At 42.0% G+C, this 21,459-nt stretch overlaps 1 protein-coding gene across 1 annotated transcript in view; it reads left to right on the forward strand.

The window, feature by feature from the left end:
* The window catches only part of KCND2 (potassium voltage-gated channel subfamily D member 2), a 295,335-nt gene that overhangs the window by 261,899 nt on the left and 11,977 nt on the right, over positions 1-21,459 (forward strand). Inside the window, exon 3 of the mRNA XM_081023669.1 lies at positions 14,667-14,829. Within this exon, the coding sequence (XP_080879795.1) occupies positions 14,667-14,829 (163 nt within the window). The remainder of the gene's footprint in view (positions 1-14,666; positions 14,830-21,459) is intronic.

Genomic DNA, 21,459 nt, shown 5'->3' on the forward strand with positions numbered 1-21,459 from the left:
TCAAGAGAACCAAAGGCGTCCTAACACTAAGACAAAGAAAGTAGGAGGAGGAAATAAAAGTGAAAAGGGAAGTGATCTGTATGCCAATAAATAGTTCCTAAGGAAGGAACCAACAGGAGAAAGAATATGTTGTATTTCCATCGCCCCCAGATGGTTCAGGTAACTAACTGCAAGCACTGTTGCTATTCTTCCCAACAGGTGGCAGGGGTTAAAAAGGAGCCCATGACTGCTCAGGAGTTGCTGGGCAGAGTATTCTGACTATATCTGAACAAATGAACACATTATAGGATGGCCGAGGGCTTGGCTTTAGGCTTGAAATTATTTTCCAATAGACACAAAAAGAGAGAAGATGGGATAGTCAAAGATGGAGGGAACACAGGGAAGTTAGCAGTTGCGGTGTTGCCAACAGAAAAAAAATAAGCAGTGAGGATGTAACATTGGTGAAAATGGAGTGTTTTTGGGTGACTTGGGGAGCCAATAATTGGAAACAGAACCTTTAACCTCTGGGGCAGAGATTCAGATCAGATGCAGGTTGAAAGAAACAAAGCCATTATCACTGATGTCACGGGGTGGAACCTCTGACTGCAATCTTCAGATTACTTACTGATAGTCGTGGTGTTTCACAGAATAAGTAAGTAACCCTGAAGATCAGGGTGTAACCATGCGGTCCTATGCATGTCTATTCAGATGTAAATCCCATTGAGTTCAATGGGGCTTAAGTTGGGGAAACACAGTAGCCTAAATCAGATTAGGTAACAACATCTGTCCAATGCCCAGCTCATTGAAATGCAAAAGGCAGTCACTAGCATGTTTCAGTTTTGGGGTTCATCCCACCTTGTTCCTCCAGAGGCGATCTGCAGTGAAGTGTGCAAAGCCATCTCTGTAGCTCAATATGAGCATGCTCAAGCAGCAGCTCTTTAACAAAGAATTCCATCCCCCCCCCCATCAATTTTGTAGATGCAGGTAGTACTAGCTAGAGCAGGGGTAGGCAACCTGTCAGGGAACTGCCATCAGCTCAGAGGCGAGAGGTGGAAGGGCAGTTGGGTTACAGGGAGCCTCCGAAGAAGATCCTGCGAAGCAGCTCTTTCTCCAGGAGGGAAGCCCCGCCTCCAGTGGGGAAGGGATGCAGGGATCAGAGGATGCAAGGGAGAGCCACAACACCGAGCCTGAGCAAAGCGGGGGAGAGACAAGTCCCCTTGTGCCAGCGCCCTTTCTGCGCAGTCAGTTTAAACACAGAGAGGGGAGGAGAAGGATGGGGGTCACACGACTGTTATGCTGGGGAAAGTTTAAGGACCGCCCACTCCCAGATTCTGCTAGCGACTGAGCAGCCATGGACTTGAGACGCTCTGCACTGTAAATGTTTTTGTACAGATAATAAAGCCTGGAAAAGACCGGTGGGAGTCTTGCCTGTTTGCTCTCGAGCAACCACACCGGCACATAACACAACCTAAGACCCATGGGCCACAAGCAGCCCATGTGGGTCATTTAACCAGCCCGTGAGCCACCCCCGAACCGAGCCACCCACTCTGTGAGTCCCCTCGTGCTGCACTAAACCAGCGTGGCACAGCGTGGCGTGGGGACTCGTTTCCATTGTGCCGGAAATCGTGTCTGCGCAGACGCTGGAAATCGCGGGTGTGGGGGCACAATCATGACCACAGAGGGATCTCCGCTGGAATGAACTGGCCCAGGCGAGGTAAACCTTGCCTCCTCCTGAGCTAGAGCTCCCATTTTTTCCTATGTTCCTGGGCCTTTAACATCTGCATGCTTTTTTAAGCGCAGGGATAATGTTTAACTTTTTTTTTTTTTAAGCGCCAGGCTTTCCTTCAGCACCATTGCAAGGTCACGGATGCAGTTGCTGAGCACCACATTTATGCTGGGTGCAATTATCTGCGGGGTAAAGGTACAACAAGCAGGTCATCCTTAAAAACTGGCATCCCTATGACTAGCAGGGAGAAAGTTAGTTTCCTCCAGGAGACAAAGTGCTCGTGTTCAGGTGGGTGGGTGTTTCGTAGAGAGAGGGTGAGATTTAACTGGGCTCCGCAGGAATGAATTAAGGCTGCTAGGAGGGATTATAAGAGGAATGAAAGGTGAACCATCCACTATATTCTCTCGGATATTTGACCTGTGATGAAAGGAAACGTTGGCTGTGAAAAGCCTTCCTTTCTTAACTAGCTGAACTCTGAATCCTGGCATACCTGATTCTCCCCCGTTTTGTTCACCCCTCAGAACAGTAGATAGTTCCTTTCTTTCCTTCAGTTTATCTGAGCTTTTCCAGAGGCCGGTGGAAATAAGTCAGAGAGGTGTGGGAACATATTGGTATAGAAAAGAATTTGCAAGAGGGATCTCAGCTCATGCTGAAGAGACTTTTGGTTATTTTATTCTCCCTCTCAGGAAAGGTAGAACAAGAATGAGTACAATAAAAGGGGGTTTCAAAAGGGTTAGAAATGAAAGTAGCACCTAGGGAGAAAGCCCCATTGAATTCAATAGGATTTACTTATGAGTAGGATTGCTCTGTCTGCTACCATATTAGTATGAAGGTTTTCTATCTTAATATAGCATCCCGTGGATACAGCAAACTTATAATTAGTGTCTCTGAACCGTTTATTCACTGCAGTGCTCAGTAACTGGCAGAGCTTTATGTAAATGTTGTGCCAGTATCAATCTCTCATTGGCGCAAACCATATTGCATGTTCCTGGTTTGCCTGAAGCTGAGATAGAAATCTGGAAACATTTTCCCCCCATTGAGAATAATGGCAATAAGCAAAATGATACAATGCTCTTGTTTATCAGCTGCTTAGCTTGATCTCAGATACCATTCTCAAATGAAATAAAACTGTTTAAAGGGAATAATGAAAGCACAGTTTCTCAGGCTATGTTCCTGACATTACCAGATCTTCTTTGCTAGGAAGGGAAATCTATTATTCCTGATTAGTATCTGGGGCAAGGACTGTTCAGACTCTCTCCCCCAACACACACACAGAGCGCATACGAAGGGCAGTGGGTACAGATATGTGCAGCACATTCTCCTTGAAAATAGAAAACAACAACAACAATAACAACCCATCTGAATGGGTTGAAGTGTAGATGGGTTCCCATGAGGCTAGACACAGTGATAACAGCAAGAACCTTTATTGAACTACATAACTGGATAACAAGGGCAAAGCAACTGCTTATGTACATTTCTGAAAGCCTGGGCCACTCCCACTCCCAACGTGATTGGCTGTCTAAACTTCCAAGCTGTGAATCATGACTCAGAGGGCCAATGGCAGAGGCCCAAATCCTGAAATGTTCTGTGATTGGATATCAGGTATCAAATCAGAACACAGGAGCTCAGAATCCTTAGTCCAGACTCAAGCTCAGGCAAACACGGACCACTGAATACATAACACAGTTCACTCTTCCACCCTATCACAATCATCAGGATCCACCCTGAGGCACCTGCGTAGCTGAGCGCTCTTCATCTGACCTGCCAGGCTCCATCGTCTGCCTGCATCAGGTGCCATAAAGCTGTATCCCTACTCCACAGGCCTCATGGCCAGTTCCACTGGAAACCACCTTTAGCTTCAAGGCTCCAACCTCTGAAGTTTCAGAATGCGAGCTTCCGAAGGCCTAGTAACCTGATCTCAGGCATGGTAGTTGTTACTCTTCAATATAGGTCTGCACCTATAACAAGCAGAAACTTTATCGACCATTCCAGAACATATCTGGCAAGCATCCTAATGGAGCAACTATGTTAAAGTCTGTGGTTTGAATAAGCGAACACACTTGTGGCATCTTTGTGAATTAAAATGCTCACAAAGACCGAGGTTACCACAATATGAGATTATTTAGGTTCATGAACAAGGGGCACTTGGCTATTTTGCCTTACCATAGAGCACAACATAAAATACTGCGGTCTACTTTGTCACTAGCAACCACTTGCACACCAATTGCTAGTGAGGAGCCGAATAGTACACATATAAGGCTTTAAAGACCACAGGACTCAGGCTTCTTATACCTCCCCCATATCAGTTTTCTAGATACTGTGTTATGAGACATCTGCCTTATGGTATACCGATGTGTTTTTGCTTTTATTGTGTGTTTTGTGTTCTCGTTTTGTATTTTTATGTTGTGAATCACCCTGAGATCTTCAGATGAAGGGCAGTATACAAATTTAATAAATAAATAAAAATAAAAAAGATTGATTTGTTTAAGTAATGAAAACGTAATTATGAACATCCTTCGAACTTTGGGTATCTGGCCAAAGTACCGGTACCTTTTTTTTTTTGCTTCTATTTATTACCTAACCTTCCGCCCTTATGTTCTTTTTACCCATCCTCAACACAGCTGCATAGTCACAAAGTATAATATTCGCTCCGCAGTTGAACTTGAAGCACTGCTTATTTACTTTGCTTACATCAAACTTCATGTGAACCAAAAATATAAGACTGGTCTACTAGAATCAATGGGAATTTCCCCATTGGTTTAAATAGGGTATGAGAATATCATCACACTTTCTAGATGTTTAAAAGGTGTCTTATGCCTGGATTAAGCACTTCACCAGGCCTTTACCCATTTTATATGCTGGATAAAGGCATTGCTTGTTCTTAGAATAAGATCTGCAATGGAAGAGGGGCTCCTGATCTTATGGGAACACAGTGTAAGTAGCAGCAACTTAAGTCATGGACTTATTTTTAGCAAGTGTATTTTGAATTGATGTCTCAACAGCATCGTGTACCAAAGCTTGTCCCACATGGGAGAGTTTGTAGAGGCTCATTCCAGCAGACATTGGATTCCTGGCTTCTCTAACTGTGAAACCTTTGGCAGGTCCCCGAAGCTTGCTGTGGCTTAGTTTACCATCTGTACTATGGACATAATTAGACTTTGCTGGGGCAGCCAAGCTTTGGGAACTGATTCCCTTGGCCTGGCTTAGTAAACAGCCTGCGTTCAATAGCTTGTGGGCACCTGCTTCCTAGTCTGTGAAGGCGAAGTTTCATGCAATGCATTAAAACGTTATCGGTTTGCAGCAGAGATAATTAAATCTGCAGATGCTTCACAGAGTCTGATTGTATACATATTTATTATAGGTGGGTGTGAACATGATTTTTTGTTCTTGGTACTATGTAGGTTTCCTCCCACACCTTCTTGCCGTAAAAAAGCTTATGCTTAATTCATGCCTTGAACTTCTAGGCATGTCTCTCTTTATCATAGCTGCCAACTTTTCCCTTTTCTTGTGAGGAATCCTATTCGGAATAAGGGAATTTCCCTTCAAAAAGGGAAAACGTTGACAGCTGTGCTCTTTATCAAACTAATTGCAAATAAATAGCTGATTTATCATCTGAGATCGCACTATTATTTCTGATGCCTCTAAAGATATCACTGCCAAACTTGACACAAGGGCTCCCAAGGTCAAGACAGCAGGCACCATTTTGATTCAAAATGGCAGACCACAATGTGATATTGCCCATTATTTTGGCATAGGTTTGCCTGTCTCTTGAGATACTGTCAGCGAACTCAGCACATAGTTTCTTCCCAAGGCGGGGTGGTAGACTCTGTCGCTGTTTCAATGTTGGGCATCATTTTGAATCCAGATGGCAAGCCAAATCATCACTTTGGCATGACTTTGCCCATTTTTTGGCATAGGTTTAGTTGGCACAAGGCTTCCAGAGGTGGGAGTGGCAAATGTCTTCACTACTTGGATGCTGGGTGCCATTTTGAATCAAGATGGCAGACTGAAACATGGCATGCAGATATGTTTAGGATGGGGCTCTATATGTCCCTCTCCCCCCCCCCAAAATGGAAATAAATACATTGCTTCTCTTTTAGCTTCGTCTGCCATCACATATCCTTCAGGCTCTTTTGAGTACCATGCTTTGTTCACCCATCCTCTCAGAGGGTATAGGAATAAATGAGTGGCAGGGAAGCTGATGTGATCTCTGGTGCTAGTTTTTCTTCCATCAAGAAGTTATCACAACTGAAGAATCGGTTGTAAAAAGAATGCATATATAAACTGGTTATTCAACCTGGAAAGTGCAAAATGACGGTTGTTGTAAATTAAGCAGGGCCACAGATTAATGACCTTCACCGAAACCAAAATATCATTAATTTACCTAGTGACGTTCTGTTGTTCTGAAGGGAAGTCGTGGCTCCGACAATAATGCATCACTTTGCAAGATGTTCTTGGGGATGGAAATAATGCATCCTTTCTGATCTTGCCCATGTTTCTGGTTTCTGAATCCCCCAAAAGTCAGACAATCTAATCTTTTCAGAGGGGGAAAGAATGCAACAGTCGTGTTGAAAAATGGCACACCGTTCATGCAAGGAACAATCTTTTTAAAGGCAGGCCACTTGGAGATTTTTCCATTAAGGAGATTGGTAAGACAGAGGTATAATGCAGAGTCTGCTCTGATCTTTCATGTCAGCTGTTCCTTGCCTTGTTTCTTCTTGATCTGTGTAGAGTAAAGGCACATTGGCCCCATGTGACTATTGTAGGGCAGCAAAACCTCAGGAGCAATATGCTGAAGAGAATGTTTAAATTCTGTAGAAGTGTTATGAGCCTGTCAATAACTATCCAGTCAAGCATTTGACTCATTTTCATTGCTGCTGGGCTTTTTTTTGTGAGGGGGGGGAGGAGCTGTTGCAGACTTTATAACAATAGGCTCATATGTGCAGTATAGCATGCAACACGGGAAATCAGGAGGGATTGTAACAGCCATTTCCATAATTAGAAGGGTGGAAATCCTGCATTTCGCAAAGTTTCTAATCACAAACATAGTCTTCTGTGAGTGCATGCCACTGTAGACCATTTCTGTGAGCCGTTATTTGCATTTAAAATAATAATATTTTTTATTATTTTTCCATTTAACAATATATATTCACATCATTATCATTCACTTTACCTCTTTGGCTCTTTAGAACCTATCGACTTCCTTCCCTCCCACCTCATGGTTTTCAAATGTTAATCTTTATATCATAGCATTTTATGCATTTTCCAATTCTAATTTCACTCCTTACGAAATACATCATAATTTAAATAAATATGAAAAGAGAGAAAAATTCTCATTACAAGTCTTCAGACAATCCTGCTAGTGATGTTAATTGCTTACAATAATCTTTCAAATATTGTGTAAATTTACTCCAGTCCTTTTGAAATACTCGATCCTGCTGGTTCCGGATTCTTCCCGTCAGCTTCGCCAGTTCCACAAAGTCCATCATTTTCATCTGCCCCTCTTCTTTCATTGGTACTTCTTGTTTTTTCCACTTTTGGGCTTAAAGAATTCTTGCTGCTGTTGTTGCATACATGAACAGTATTTTATCTTCTCTTAGTATCTCTTCCCCCACTATACCCAATTAAAAGGCTTCTGTTTTTTTCACAAAAGTATTTTTAAACATTTTCTTTAACTCATTATGTATCATTTCCCAGAAGGCCTTTACCTCTTTACAAGTCCACCACATGTGGTAAAAGGTACCTTCTTTTTATTTGCACTTCCAACACTCATTAGTTATTTGCATTTTTACTGATGTTCGCAGTAACTAAACACTTGACAGATCCAAAAAACAGATCTTCCAAGTGTTCTTATTTTCCAGGGACAGTCACAGATTTACAGAAGTCATCCCGGTTTCTGATTTGATCCCTGAATGTCCCATTTTTCCTTAGGACATCCTTATTTTCATTGGAGAAATGTGGGAGGGTGTGGAGTTATGCATCCCTCAAGCCAAGGAGATGTAACCATATAACCTTTAGAAGTCATCTGAAGGCAGCGCTTCAGATGAGTTCTAAAGGTTAGTTTTTTTATATAGGGAAGTTTTTTTAACATTTAATGTTTTATTATGTTTTTATGTGTTGGAAGGTGGCTGGGGCAACCCAGCCAGATCAATGGTATATAAATATTATTATTATTATTAGTATTAGTATTAGTATTAGTATTAGTATTAGTATTAGTATTAGTATTAGTATTAGTATTATTTGAATAGGACGTTCCTATTTTCATCAGAGAAATGTCAGAGGGTATGAAAAAAAGGAACATATCACATAATGTCATGATATATAGTAGCATATGTTTATTTATCTACACCATAGGTCATGACAGAAACAGTCCAATTTAATGCAGTCGCAGGCCTTTAAAGTCAACTGATTAAACAGTCGACGTTGCTCATAAAACCTGCCATAAATCATAAGAAAAACGCAACCATAAATTAACATGCCATTAAAGATTTAATTGGTCTTGAAGCAGTCTATCACCTGTGTGTCAAAAATAGTTCTGGTACTACCATCTCATCACCAGCACAGAAGCAAATGAAGCGACCTTTTCCATTGTACGGTGGTACCTCGGGTTAAGTACTTAATTCGTTCCGGAGGTCCATTCTTAACCTGAAACTGTTCTTAACCTGAAGACCACTTTAGCTAATGGGGCCTCCTGCTGCCGCCGCGCCGCCAGAGCACGATTTCTGTTCTCATCCTGAAGCAAAGTTCTTAACCTGAAGCACTATTTCTGGGTTAGCGGAGTCTGTAACCTGAAGTGTCTGTAACCCGAGGTACCACTGTACCTCTACCACTATAACTATATTAATTGCAGCACAGTTTTCTTGGCCCTCTGCTTGAAAATAAAATAGTTTTTTCTCTAAGCGTTCCGTTTAAAGAAGAAATCCTTTCAATTATCAAACTTGTTTCCTTCCTGTAAAGGTAAAGGGGCCCTTGACCATTAGGTCCAGTCGCGGACGACTCTGGGGTTGCGGCGCTCATTTCGCTTTATTGGCCAAGGGAGCCAGCATACAGCTTCCAGGTCATGTGGCCAGCATGACTAAGCCGCTTCTGGCAAACCAGAGCAGCACATGGAAACACCGTTTACCTTCCCGCCAGAGCGGTACCTATTTATCTACTTGCACTTTGTGCTTTCGAACTGCTAGGTTGGCAGGAGCTGGGACAGAGCAATGGGAGCTCACCCTGTCACGGGGATTCGAACCGCCGACCTTCTGATCGGCAAATCCTAGGCTCTGTGGTTTAGACAACAGCGCCACCCGTGTCCCTTCCTGTAGGGAACAGCAAGGATCAAAAGCTGCATAGGATTCCATTCATTGCAAAGCTTTGCACAAGCCTATTGCCAAACTGTGTAGGAGCTTGAGAACCCAAGACTCGGCTACCCTATCATATCCAGTGCACATGAAGGATTTCCTTACGTGTTTTGAAAAGGATGAGCCTCAGCACATCCCGAGCTCCATGCACACATTGGAAAATATAGACAGAAGCAAATCTGGCTGGTTTCGAAACAGAAACTGCAGCAAGTAGAAGCCTCCTAGAAATTACCGGAATGCAAGAGATGTGTGCATTTGTAATGCACATGAATGGTTCCAAATGCTACTTAAGATTATTACCAGTGGCATTTTAAATTAACTACTCCAGTGTGCCGTTCTGAAATAAATGACTAATTAGGGCTCACTTGCCAGTGTTTAGTCACCAAGCGGCTTGGAAGCTATAGGGAACAGTTTTATACCGATTTGCTTCACCCTCCACAGACAAGCAGCCTATTTTGCAGTTGCCAAATATAATTTGACAGCTCTATAATATTATTTCATATTTTTCCTTTCTTGTTCCACTGTTTCAACACAGGCCATTCCTGTCCTTCACTAATGGTATTTTCTCGAGCCACTATCCAAATGAAAGCATCTGACTGTTTGTTTGCTTTAATGTACAGAGAAGCATGCCAGCATTGGAGAATTACCCTAATTTCCCACATTAATTGTTTGGCTGTTTGTGAATACATGCTGGTTTGTTTATTTGGTTTATACTCCACCTGGTTCTTGAGAATTAGGTTGGGTGTAAAATTTTGAGGGGAGAAATAGAACCATGCATTAAAAATATAACAAATGTTAAGCTGAAATAGCCCAATATTTATTCTTCACAATACAGGTATAATTGGAAATGGGAGAGACTTAAGATTACCACAGGAAAGCACTCAAATTCAGAATCTGGCATACCTTCTCAATCCAATTTGCCTCCTGTTTGCAGCACCCAAAAGTAATCTCCATCTTTGTAAATATAAAGACTTGCTCTTTATTTTTCTCCTCCAAAACAGAATATTACAGAAATGAAAACACATTAAGGGTTTGTTAAACCAAAGTTGTTTTTGGTGTGTGTGAACAGGGCCACAGAAAGTTGCCTGTAGATTGTTTCCTGTTTTCCAGAAGAAGAAACCCATTTCAGTATTGCTTGTACGTTTGCTTTTACAATGGCTTACTGGACTATTGTGCTATATTCCAGGTTATTTAGAACTTAATTATTAGGGGCAGGCTACTAGTGATACAGCTGATTGCCTCCTTATGCACAACAAACTTCCACACCGGCTTTCCATTTCTCAGAACAACTTGAACTTTCGATGGCAAATCACTCTTGGTGATTTGAGCCATTTTACAGATCAGAAGGAGCTTCTCATATTCTGATTAGTGGCAGCTAAACTGGAAAGCAAAAGGCGGAAATAATAATAATAATAATAATAATAATAATAATAATAATAATTTATTTATACCCCGCCCATCTGGCTGAGTTTCCCCAGCCACTCTGGGCGGCTCCCAATCAAGTGTTAAAAACAGTACAGTGTTAAATATTAACAACTTCCCTGAACAGGGCTTCCTTCAGATGTCTTCTGAATGTCAGGTAGTTGTTTATCTCTCTGACATCTGAAGGGAGGACGTTCCACAGGGTGGGTGCCACTACCGAGAAGGCCCTCTGTCTGGTTCCCTGTAGCCTCACTTCTCGCAATGAGGGAACCACCAGAAGGACCTCGGCGTTGGATCTCAGTGTCCGGGCTGAACGATGGGGGTGGAGATGCTCCTTCAGGTATACAGGACCAAGGCCGTTTAGGGCTTTAAAGGTCAGCACCAACACTTTGAATCGTACTCGGAAACGTACTGGGAGCCAATGCAGATCTCTCAGAACCGGTGTTATGTGGTCCCGGCGGCCACTCCCAGTCACCAGTCTAGCTGCCGCATTCTGGATTAATTGCAGTTTCCGGGTCACCTTCAAAGGTAGCCCCACGTAGAGTGCATTGCAGCAGTCCAAGCAGGAGATAACTAGAGCTTTCACCACTCTGGCGAGACAGTCTGCGGGCAGATAGGGTCTCAGGCTGCGTACCAGATGGAGCTGGTAGACAGCTGCCCTGGACGCAGAGTTAACCTGTGCCTCCATGGACAGCTGTGAGTCCAAAATGACTCCCAGGCTGCGCACCTGATCCTTCAGGGGCACAGTTACCCCATTCAGGACCAGGGAATCTCCCACACCCACCCGCTCCCTGTCCCCCAAAAACAGTACTTCTGTCTTGTCAGGATTCAACCTCAATCTGTTAGCCGCCATCCATCCACTAACCGCCTCCAGGCACTCACACAGAAAGACTCAGAGATGCAGGAGAGCTCCGGCAATGGAGGGCATGGGACTCTTAAATCTCTAGATTCGAACCCCAGCTCTACAATTCTATGACTATGTTGTCAAGCTTTTGTGACGTTTGTCAAAAAGTGTAGCCTCATTCAGATAGTTAATGCAATAGCTCAGAATCTCAAAAATGAAATAAAATACTACAGTCTGAAGCAGACATATTTTGTACGGCATTGTATTTATTTATTTTCATTCAATGTATCAGCAATCTTGAGCTTCAACGGCCCCCGCCGCTTGTCACTTTGCCCCTCGGGCTGAGCTGTTTTGTCAGCTGGCTCCTCCAGAATGGGCTTCCCAATTGCTCTTAAAGATCATCATTGTGGCTTTGTTGTTTTGTAATGTTTTCCTGTTTTGCACTGGTGTTATAAGCAGCAATAGGGACACAGGTGGCGCTGTGGTCTAAACCACTGAGCCTCTTGGGCTTGCTGATCAGGAGGTCAGCAGTTCGAATCCCTGCAATGGGGTGAGCTCCCACTGCTCTGTCCCAGCTCCTGCCAACCTAGCTTTTCGAAAGCACGAAGTGCAAGTAGATAAATAGGTACCGATGTGGCAGGAAGGTAAACTGCATTTCCGTGTGCTCAGGTTTCCGTCATGGTTTAGTCATGCTGGCCACATGACCCAGAAAGCTGTCTGTGGACAAACGCCAGCTCCCTTGGCCTGAAAGCGAGATGAGCGCCGCAACCCCATAGTCACCTTTAATTGGACTTAACCGTCCAGGGGTCCTTTACCTTTACCTTTTACCTATAAGCGGCAATATAAACCAAACAAGAAATATATATTATATGCCCTCCTGCTATCTTTTGCTTCACCATTTGGCCTCACTCTTTTCAGACAACTGTTGCACCATGATTTTCATTTCTCTGTACTCAAGAGAATGTTCTCCTGCCCACTTTGGTGACCGCATCACTCACCTGATGAAGTTGCCTCTGGTCCTCTAAGGGTTAACTCCACAATAGATCTATTAATTTTTAAGGTGGCCTAAGACTCATTTGACTTGGCTTTCAAGACTCAGGGTCCCTAGACACCTTGTTGAATTCTTCAACCAGCAGGCCCTCTATTTTCAGACAAGAATAACTCATACAAATTAGAATACATTTGCTCACTCTGCTTCCGTTCTGTTTTCCTGCAAAATTTGATTTTCCCCACCTTCTAATTTATTTATCAGCCACTGTGATTATTGCTGTCTAAAGTTTTTCATCTTTCTCATGCGTTAGTAAGGAATGACCTTGCCTTTTAAAAGGAACACTGTCAGGTTCAATGACCTATTTGTTTTACTTTCCCAGTCTCTGCAGTCCCCTTTTTACAAGCTGCAAAATAAAACCAAAAAGTCATTGTACTATCTTTTTTTCTCCCCTCTTTCAGCAAGCACAGCAGAAGTTAGACAAGAAACCCCACATGGGTATAACATTTGTGGAGAGAATGTAATTGAACTGGAAAGGAGGGTATCTGCAGTACGTGTTTGGGTACAGTTATGTCTCATGGTGTAAAATATGACACATTTCAGCTGCTTTCTGGTGGTGTTTTATGCCCTCTAGTGGGGCAGAAGATTATTGTAGCACATTAGTTTTCCTCTGCTTTGGCTGTATTTCATGGATAAATTGGATTCATTCCTAACTCTTAACCAGGAAAAGAAAAAAAAGATTTAAAAGTTTCTGTGCAGAATTCATTCACGATACGATTTTTACTTTTCAGCTGAGAAGTATCTTATAGTCTGTTCCTAAATAAAGAAATGCACCAAATTTAATTCTATATAACTGATCAATAGTTTAAATTTTTCCTTCTAAATGAGAGGGAACAGCATCTTAGCCCCTGCCCATCTATTTCTGTAGGGCAATTTAGAAACCTTTTGAGGGACGAGGCTGTGTAAGTCACACTTCCTCATCTTGGACTGCCCATCCTTATGATGCAATCTCTGAAGTGCTACTCTCTTCCAACCCATAAAAAGGAGCGCTGCCATCTCAGAAGGGATGCTAAATAAATTCAACATCCTCCAGCCAAGAAGTTCATGGGGTAGGTCAGCACCAGATTTAGGGTTGTGTGGGAGGTTCCCCGGCACAAGATGCTGAGCCGAAGGGGCACAAAATAATAAGAATAAGAAAACCTGTGTTCATATGTGTACATACTCAAAGTAACAAAAGGAATTACAGTCATACCTTGGAAGTTGGCCAGCTTAGTTCCCGAACATTTTGGCTCCTGAACGTCACAAAACTAGAGGTGACTGTTCTATTTTGCGAACAATTTTTGGAAGCCGAACATCTGATGGGACTTCCGAGGCTTCTGGTTGGCTGCAGGAGCTTCCTGTAGCCAATCAGAACCCGCACTTTGGTTTTTGAATGTTTTGGAAGTTGAACGGACTTCTGGAAAGGATTCCGTTCGACTTCCAAGGTAGGACTGTATTGTGAAAATATGAAAAAAAAATTGGGGGGGCACACCCAACTTTGTCCTTGCTCAGATGCGATATTACCCAAGTCCACCCCTGCTTTGGGTGCATTTCTGTCGAACCTAACAAAAACTTTGAGAGGATTAATGGGTAATCCCTTTGTATGCTGTGCTGAGGTCACTGGAGGAAAGATGGTGTATAAAAGTGATAAATAGGAATATAGAATATGCCATTGGTCCATCTATCTCAATATTGTTTACATCCCTGGGGATGCTGCATATGGAATGTGGGTCAAAGTAGGAAAGGTTACTTACAAATGAAAGTAAAGTAGTAGTTGTACCTTGGATCCTGAACGCCTTGGTAATCGGACATTTTGGCTCCTGAATGCCACAAACCCGGAAGTGAGTGTTCCGGTTTGTGAACATTCTTTGGAACCTGAACGTCCCACGGGCCATCCATGGCTTCCAATTGGCTGCAGGAGCTTCCTGCAGCCAATGAGGAGCCGTGCTTTGGTTTCTGAATGTTTTGGAAGTCGAACGGACTTCCGGAATGGATTCTGTTCGACTTCCAAGGTACTACTGTAATGTGGCTCTATCCATTAAAATTCTAACTAGGGAAATGTACACAGGTGACTTACATGGCAGTCATGTTCTGGGGATAGCACTTAAAGCCAAAATCTCAGAGTCAAAACACATTGGGTTCAATGGCAGGTAGGACTACCAAAGTCTTTTTTCCTGGACACCTGCCCTGTTTCCACCTCCTTTTCGTAAAATAGTAATAATAATAATAATTTCAGCCAAGCCCGCCAAGCTGGTTAAATATGTGTGTAAATTGCGAGTTACCTTTAAAACAGAAATCTCTCCTTTTTTTCCCCCACCACAGGTATGGTGACATGGTGCCGAAGACAATTGCTGGGAAGATCTTTGGCTCGATTTGTTCCCTGAGTGGGGTCTTAGTCATTGCCCTTCCAGTTCCTGTCATTGTCTCCAATTTCAGCCGCATCTACCATCAGAACCAACGGGCAGATAAGCGCAAGGCACAAAAGGTTTGCTTCTACTTTCCATTCATTACATTCTGGGATAGACACAAAGTGGCTCTTTTGTATGCTGTACGTTATCAAAGTGAATTTGTCATTGTTAACGAAGAAAAAAATGTGACGGCTTCAGAAGCTCTGGAACAAAAACAAAAACCATCAATTGGAAATCGGCTTTCACACCTCCTGAAGATATAACTACTTGATTGGTTGGTTTGACACATTAAAAAAAACAACCTTAATAATTGTTTTAAATTCGTGCATATAAAAGCATGTCTCTAAAATTACGTTTTTAAACCATTTTGAGTGGATTTTTATACATTTTGAGCATGCATTATTAACGTTCAAAAATTGCAAGTATAATAGAGAGTTCGTGTGGATGGAAGTGGGGTTTGCAATGGGACGTTATAGTCTCTTTCTTTAAACCTGCAGTCTTAATTTTTCCCCTGTATCTGAAATATTGATAAATCATCTTTCATTCTACCTGATTTCAAGGTTGCTTACAATGAGTATCTCTATATGTGCCTATATGAGAAAAAAAAAGACCTCACTGAAACCAGTAAGATTCAAATCTGAGTAAATGTGCATAGGATCGACCTCCCTGTGGCACTTGAACCATTTAAGATCATTTATATGGGATGTGATACCAGTTTAAGTGGTTTGTTGGGTGCATTATATTTATTTCCCCAAACAACAGTGTTTATATTATTATTGTTAGTATTATTTTACTTAAAACAAACAAAGCTAAACCCTTCATTTTCTCTCATACCTCCTTTCCAGCTGTGAATTCAAGAAACCTTTAATTTCTGCACAGCCAAGGAATTATGAATGAAGTGTTCTTCATAATCAGTAAAAAATCAATTTCACTCCAAATGGCCACGGGAAACTTTAATTAACAGCTTGCAAAAACCCTGGCTACCTAGAGAAGCCTAGTGTGATATTTTTAATAAAAGGTGGAGTAGTAGGAGCTTAAGGAAAAGGTGACTTTTGAATCCATTATTAAGCCAAGGCATTTCACATGATTGTGATCTGTTAAGAACCTTTGCTTTGTGTTGAGTATTCTTCAGCTCTTCTTTTATTTCCTGAATGATTGTGGAACCTGCAGGAGGGTGACTTATCTGAACCTCCTCTTTGACCAAAGCGTAGTATAAGTGGATGTACCATATACAGGGGAAAAACAGCCTATAAAATATAAAAATGTATTTGCAAAACCGCTTCATTAATTCCTGAAATGCTCCCAGCGTTTGAGGAATACTTTAGAACTCCCTCACCAGGGACAAAAGTGCATTTCCTCACGAGCCACATAAATATGACTTTCAGATTAAACAAGTTGTTAGCTTCACTGGAGACGTGAGGATATAATTAAGCAAAGTGCTTGCCCTACATTTTCATATAGAACAAACGCTAAGTATAGTTTGCACTCAGACAATTATCCCTTCAGGAACCGTAAATCCTCTTTTAGTCATCATACACATAGATCTGCATGAGTAGATGAGGGAAAGACACATTAAATATTGGTGCAACTCATAACTATCTGAACTTTAAGTAAACCCAGTTCCAAGAATATCGTCCTGTCTGTGAATGTGTGGGAAAGCCAAGGAAATCCCAAAGTCTCCGTTGAGACTTGAGGTGTGATAAAATAGATAGGTAATTGATGCTCTGCAATCCTCTGGTTCCTGGGAGAGCATCTCCAGGTCCTCCTCACTGGGGGCAAGAACAGAGGTCCACCCTCAGTGTGGGGCACTGGACCTCATATTGTTGTAAACAAAATCTGCCCCTTTTCGCTTATGGGGTATCCAAGAGCCCGTATAGAGTCCTTATGTGGGTTTCCTATTGGTAGGAGAAAATTACAGAAGCCAACCAGAGAATATTGAGAAGCAAAGCAGCTAGTAAGCCTGATCTTTATTGATCTCTTGCAAAGGGTGCTCCCCTCACACACAGGAAAGGAGGAGGACCTCGAACAATGGCGCGCAAGGCCTTATGTAGACATTTTAAATTCCCTGCCCTGGAGCTCAAGACCACCCCTCCATACATCATACATACATCACAGAAGGGGTGTAACCCAAGACCACCACCCCCCACAAACATCACACCTACATCACAGAAAAGGTGGTCTACAACAGAAATTTGAATGTTTAATAATAATAATAATAATAATAATAATAATAATAATTTATTATTTATACCCCACCCTTCTGGCTGGGCGGCTTCCAATAAAACACTAAAATACAATAACCTATTAAACATTAAAAGCTTCCCTAAACAGGGCTGCCTTCAGATGTCTTCTAAAAGTTTGGTAGTTATTTTTCTCTTTGACATTTGGTGGGAGGGCGTTCCACAGGGCGGGTGCCACTACCGAGAAGGCCCTCTGCCTGGTTCCCTGTAACTTGGCTTCTCGCAGCGAGGGAACCGCCAGAAGGCCCTCGGCGCTGGACCTCAGCGTCCGGGCAGAACGATGGGGGTGGAGACGCCCCTTCAGGTATACTGGGCTGAGGCCATTTAGGGCTTTAAAGGTCAACACCAACACTTTGAAGTGTGTTTTTTCTGTCTGCCAGGTTATCTGATAATGCCTTATCTGATTGCCTTTTCTGGTAGTCTTTTCCTGGTAGTCTGTCACCCTTTGAAATGGTCATTACTAAATTCCTGTAACAAGGAAGGTTTTTTTCACCTCCTCCCTCCTTGCAGAGAAACATTTGGTCAGCTTGGGAGTCAAAATTCATTTCAGGACTGTCTTCCTGTGCTGCTTCAGACATGTGGTTTATGTACATGTTTGCTTGGTACATTAATGAACATTTATTATATATCTAAGACCTTAAAATTCTTATTGCAATATGACTCCTCCGTGAGACTGCAGAAAGACAGCCAGTGTCCCTCCACTGGGTCTCAACTCTGGAGCAGGCAAAAAGGTGTTCCAGAGGGTGTGCTGGGAAAGAATGTGGATCCAACAGATCTAAAGCACTCCTGTTCCCCTTACACCCCCCTCCCACAAAATGGGGGACAAGCTATACTAACTTTAGCATACCTTCCTACATTTCTCCAATGAAAAGAGGAGCATCCTATTCCATCCTCTCCAACATTTCTCTGATGAAAAGAGGGACGTCCTATTGTGTACCTTATTTCACTCTCTATTCAACCAGTGGAAGGGAAACTTTTTTAAATGAATAAAAACCTAGAAAGCAGGAGTGAAGGGGAAACACCACCCATCTGCTATGGTGGCATGGGCTCATAGCTGCCAACTTTTCCCTTTTCTTGCGAGGAATCCTATTTGGAATAAGGAAATTTCCCTTAAAAAAAGAGAAACGTTGACAGCTATGCATGAGCTTGGCAGGGCATAGAAAAAGGTTGCCCCACTCACTTTTGGATTGTTTCATGAATCCGTTTTCTTTGAAACCAGTGGACAAATTGGTCTCTCTCTTCCCCCACTTTCTCTTTCACATTAGAACATCAAGACTGTAAAGAACGAACACTAAGCAGCAAAACTTCATGCTTGATTTTATGTGAATAGTAGATAGTTAAAATGCTATTGAAGTAGAATCAAATTTACCTCTTTACAAAAAAAAACTGACAGATTTTTATCAGTCTCAAAGGCTAGAAAGGAAGAAAGCAAGAGAATTTCCAATCACTATTTATTGTAGGGCTGTGTCCTCTGAAATATAAGGAAATGTCCAAGGTTTGAACAAAAAACAACAGATGTTTATTTTTATTTTTTTAAATATTTTTTATTGCTTTTTTTCCAAATAGAAATACAAAGTCAGTTATACAAAGAAATAACAGGGGAAAAAAAGAAAAAGAAAAAAGTCATCCTTTCAAAGCATTTTTTCATAACCAACCGGACTTCCCCACGTCTCCCTCACCGTGCGTTCTTTACAATAAAATTTTTCAGCAAATTATAACCTTATTTCGTACATTCTTTTGTTCTTTCAAATACTTGTGGTTTACGTTTAAAATACTTAATTTCAGTTTACACTAATAACATATATAATATTCTTTTAAACATTAGACCTTTCCTTTATATAACTTAGTTTCCCATACCTTAGTCTTATTGCTGGAGCTGGATTTCCCTAATCATGCGAATTCTTAACATTCATATAACTTGTAAAATTTTTGTAAATAATCTTTAAATTTTTTCCAATCCTCCTCTATTGCTTCTTCTCCCAAATCTCGGATCCTGGCAGTCATCTCGGCCAATTCCATGTAGTCCATCAATTGCGTCTGCCACTCTTCCAGTGTGGGTAAATCTTGGGTCTTCCAGTATTTTGCGATGAGAATCCTTGCTGCTGTAGTTGCATACATAAAAAAGGTTCTATCCTTCTTTAACACCTTCTGGCCGACAATGCCCAATAGAAAGGCCTCTGGTTTCTTGGGAAAGGTGTACTTAAACACCTTCTTTAACTCATTATATATCATTTCCCAGAAGGCCTTCACTTTTGGACAAGTCCACCAGAGGTGAAAGAATGTCCCTTCAGCCTCCTTACATTTCCAACATTTATTATCAGACAAGTGATATATCTTAGCAAGCTTGACTGGGGTCATGTACCACCTGTATATCATTTTCATAATATTCTCTTTCAAGGCATTACATGCCGTGAATTTCATACCAGTGAAAAAACAACAGATGTTTAAAGGTTCTGCACTGGTGATGCATTATGATGCAAATGACAGGGAATACACCCCAAACCCAGGGCCCAATTTGTGTTTACTGGATATCCAAGCGATCCAGAAATTATTCACACAGAATAGATACACTCTTTTTATGTTACAGACTAAGAATTCATAGCATACAAGGAAAAACAGATTGAATTCGGGGAGTGGGGTTCTGGAAATAAAGCTGGATGCATTACTCCTGGGATATGAAATTTTTTTGGCAAGTTGCTAAATGCATTCATGTTTGTCACCTATCACCCAGCCTCTGAGAATAACAGCATTTTTTGAGCTTCCAGAATCAGTATCCATTAGGGAAGTTGTGAGATCATGTTCGCTGTTAACATTCGGAGACCACAAAATTCGAAGGCAGCCCCATTTTTCTGGATTCCACATTCATTAAAGAACTGAGTAGCAGAGGGGTGCCATTTTGACTGTTTGCCTCATGTGAGTGAATGTGGTGTAGTATTTTAGCCAGACAAAGAGATGCAGGTGGCAGGCAAACGTGGTACAAATTCGTCGTACAAGATCAATAGTTGAATTCAAGACACAATACAAGGAAGGGGGCATGCGATTCCAGAAAGTTCCCTTTGTGTTGGCATTTTTGAGCTGTATGTGCAGGGAGAAATCTTAAAGCATCTTTCATCTTAAATATCCTGCCCTTCCTCCAGAGATTGCCAGGCTCCCAGGTGCCTTTACCCGGCATCAGCATTCTACTGATTAAGGGAAGAAATGGGAAAAACATCACAGCCAAGACAGATGACTTGCTCCAGTAGTACCTGCATTCCCTTGTTTTGAACTGCGGCATATGCGTGCGTGTTTTTTTCCATCCTGTTGCACGAAGAGAAAAGTGCTTTGCATTGGCGAAATCAAAGCCCAAGCCCCTTCAGCGCACCTGACAAAACACTCAGGTGGCAGGTGCTAATGGAAAAAATACAGTTCTTTTCCCTCTCTGATGACATACAGAAACCATCCATTCTCCACCTGGCACCTCTCGGGGACTAAACATATTAAATCGCCCCAGTGAATTCTGTCAAAAGCAGCTGAATATGAACAGTAACTGATAAGTTCAATTTTGGCAGCCTGTTCTATGATTAGTAGTACAGTGGCAGCATGAGAGAGAAAAAATGACAGGAGTAATTTCAAGAGCAACTAAGTGATATTTACTGGACATGTATTTGCTTGGAACACTGCTTAGAAAAGAGGGAATTGCCCACAGATTGCACCTGCCAGTAATGTCGCATTGCAAAGATTTAATATAGCTAAGGGCTCTCTTCCACAAAGCACTAGAGGGCCTACTAGAAAACATGCTGTTCTGTTCCTCTTTGATTTTAAACATACAGGTGCACACACACAATGAATCTATAGCGCATAGGAATATACTTGACCTCCATTTTGTGTGGACTCTTAAAGCCGTCACATAGCCCAACTTGATGACAATCTGGGTGAGGATATCTGGGTGAGATTCAGGGCTGGCCCTGCCATGAGTTACAGTGTGGCATTTGCCTGAAACGTCCACTTGTGTGTGTTTTTAAACCATGGGATGTTGTTATTGTTTATAATAATACCTCAGATGCTGGGATGTCTTGGGCTCACCTTCAACTGAGTGGTGTGCATGGCAACATTATTTAAGGTTGCCATATTTCAAAATTGTTGAATTTTTTTAAGGAAACCACAGAAATCATTGAGCTTTCTTTAGGAAACCCCCAAAGCTGTTGAGCCTTTTTCCATAAAAGCTACAAGAATTTTTGAGTTAGGGGCTTTTTTAGGCATTGAAATCCCCTAAGGGTGCTAATGGAAGAGTTCTTTTTCCCCTATGGCAGCCCTACGTTATTGTGTGATTGTTTCATACAGATCACCAGCACTTGCCCATGAGGCACGGAGAGACAATTGCCTCGGGTGGCAATACCCACCTGATCCAGCCCAACAGTGACTTCTTAGTGAATAGGAGGCGCTGCTGTTCTCCTCCCATCCTTGTTCCCGATGTAGATAGTTATTCAC

The sequence above is a fragment of the Podarcis pityusensis genome (assembly GCF_964106645.2).
Source record: "Podarcis pityusensis genome assembly, chromosome: 10".
NCBI classification, from domain to species: Eukaryota; Metazoa; Chordata; class Lepidosauria; order Squamata; family Lacertidae; genus Podarcis; species Podarcis pityusensis.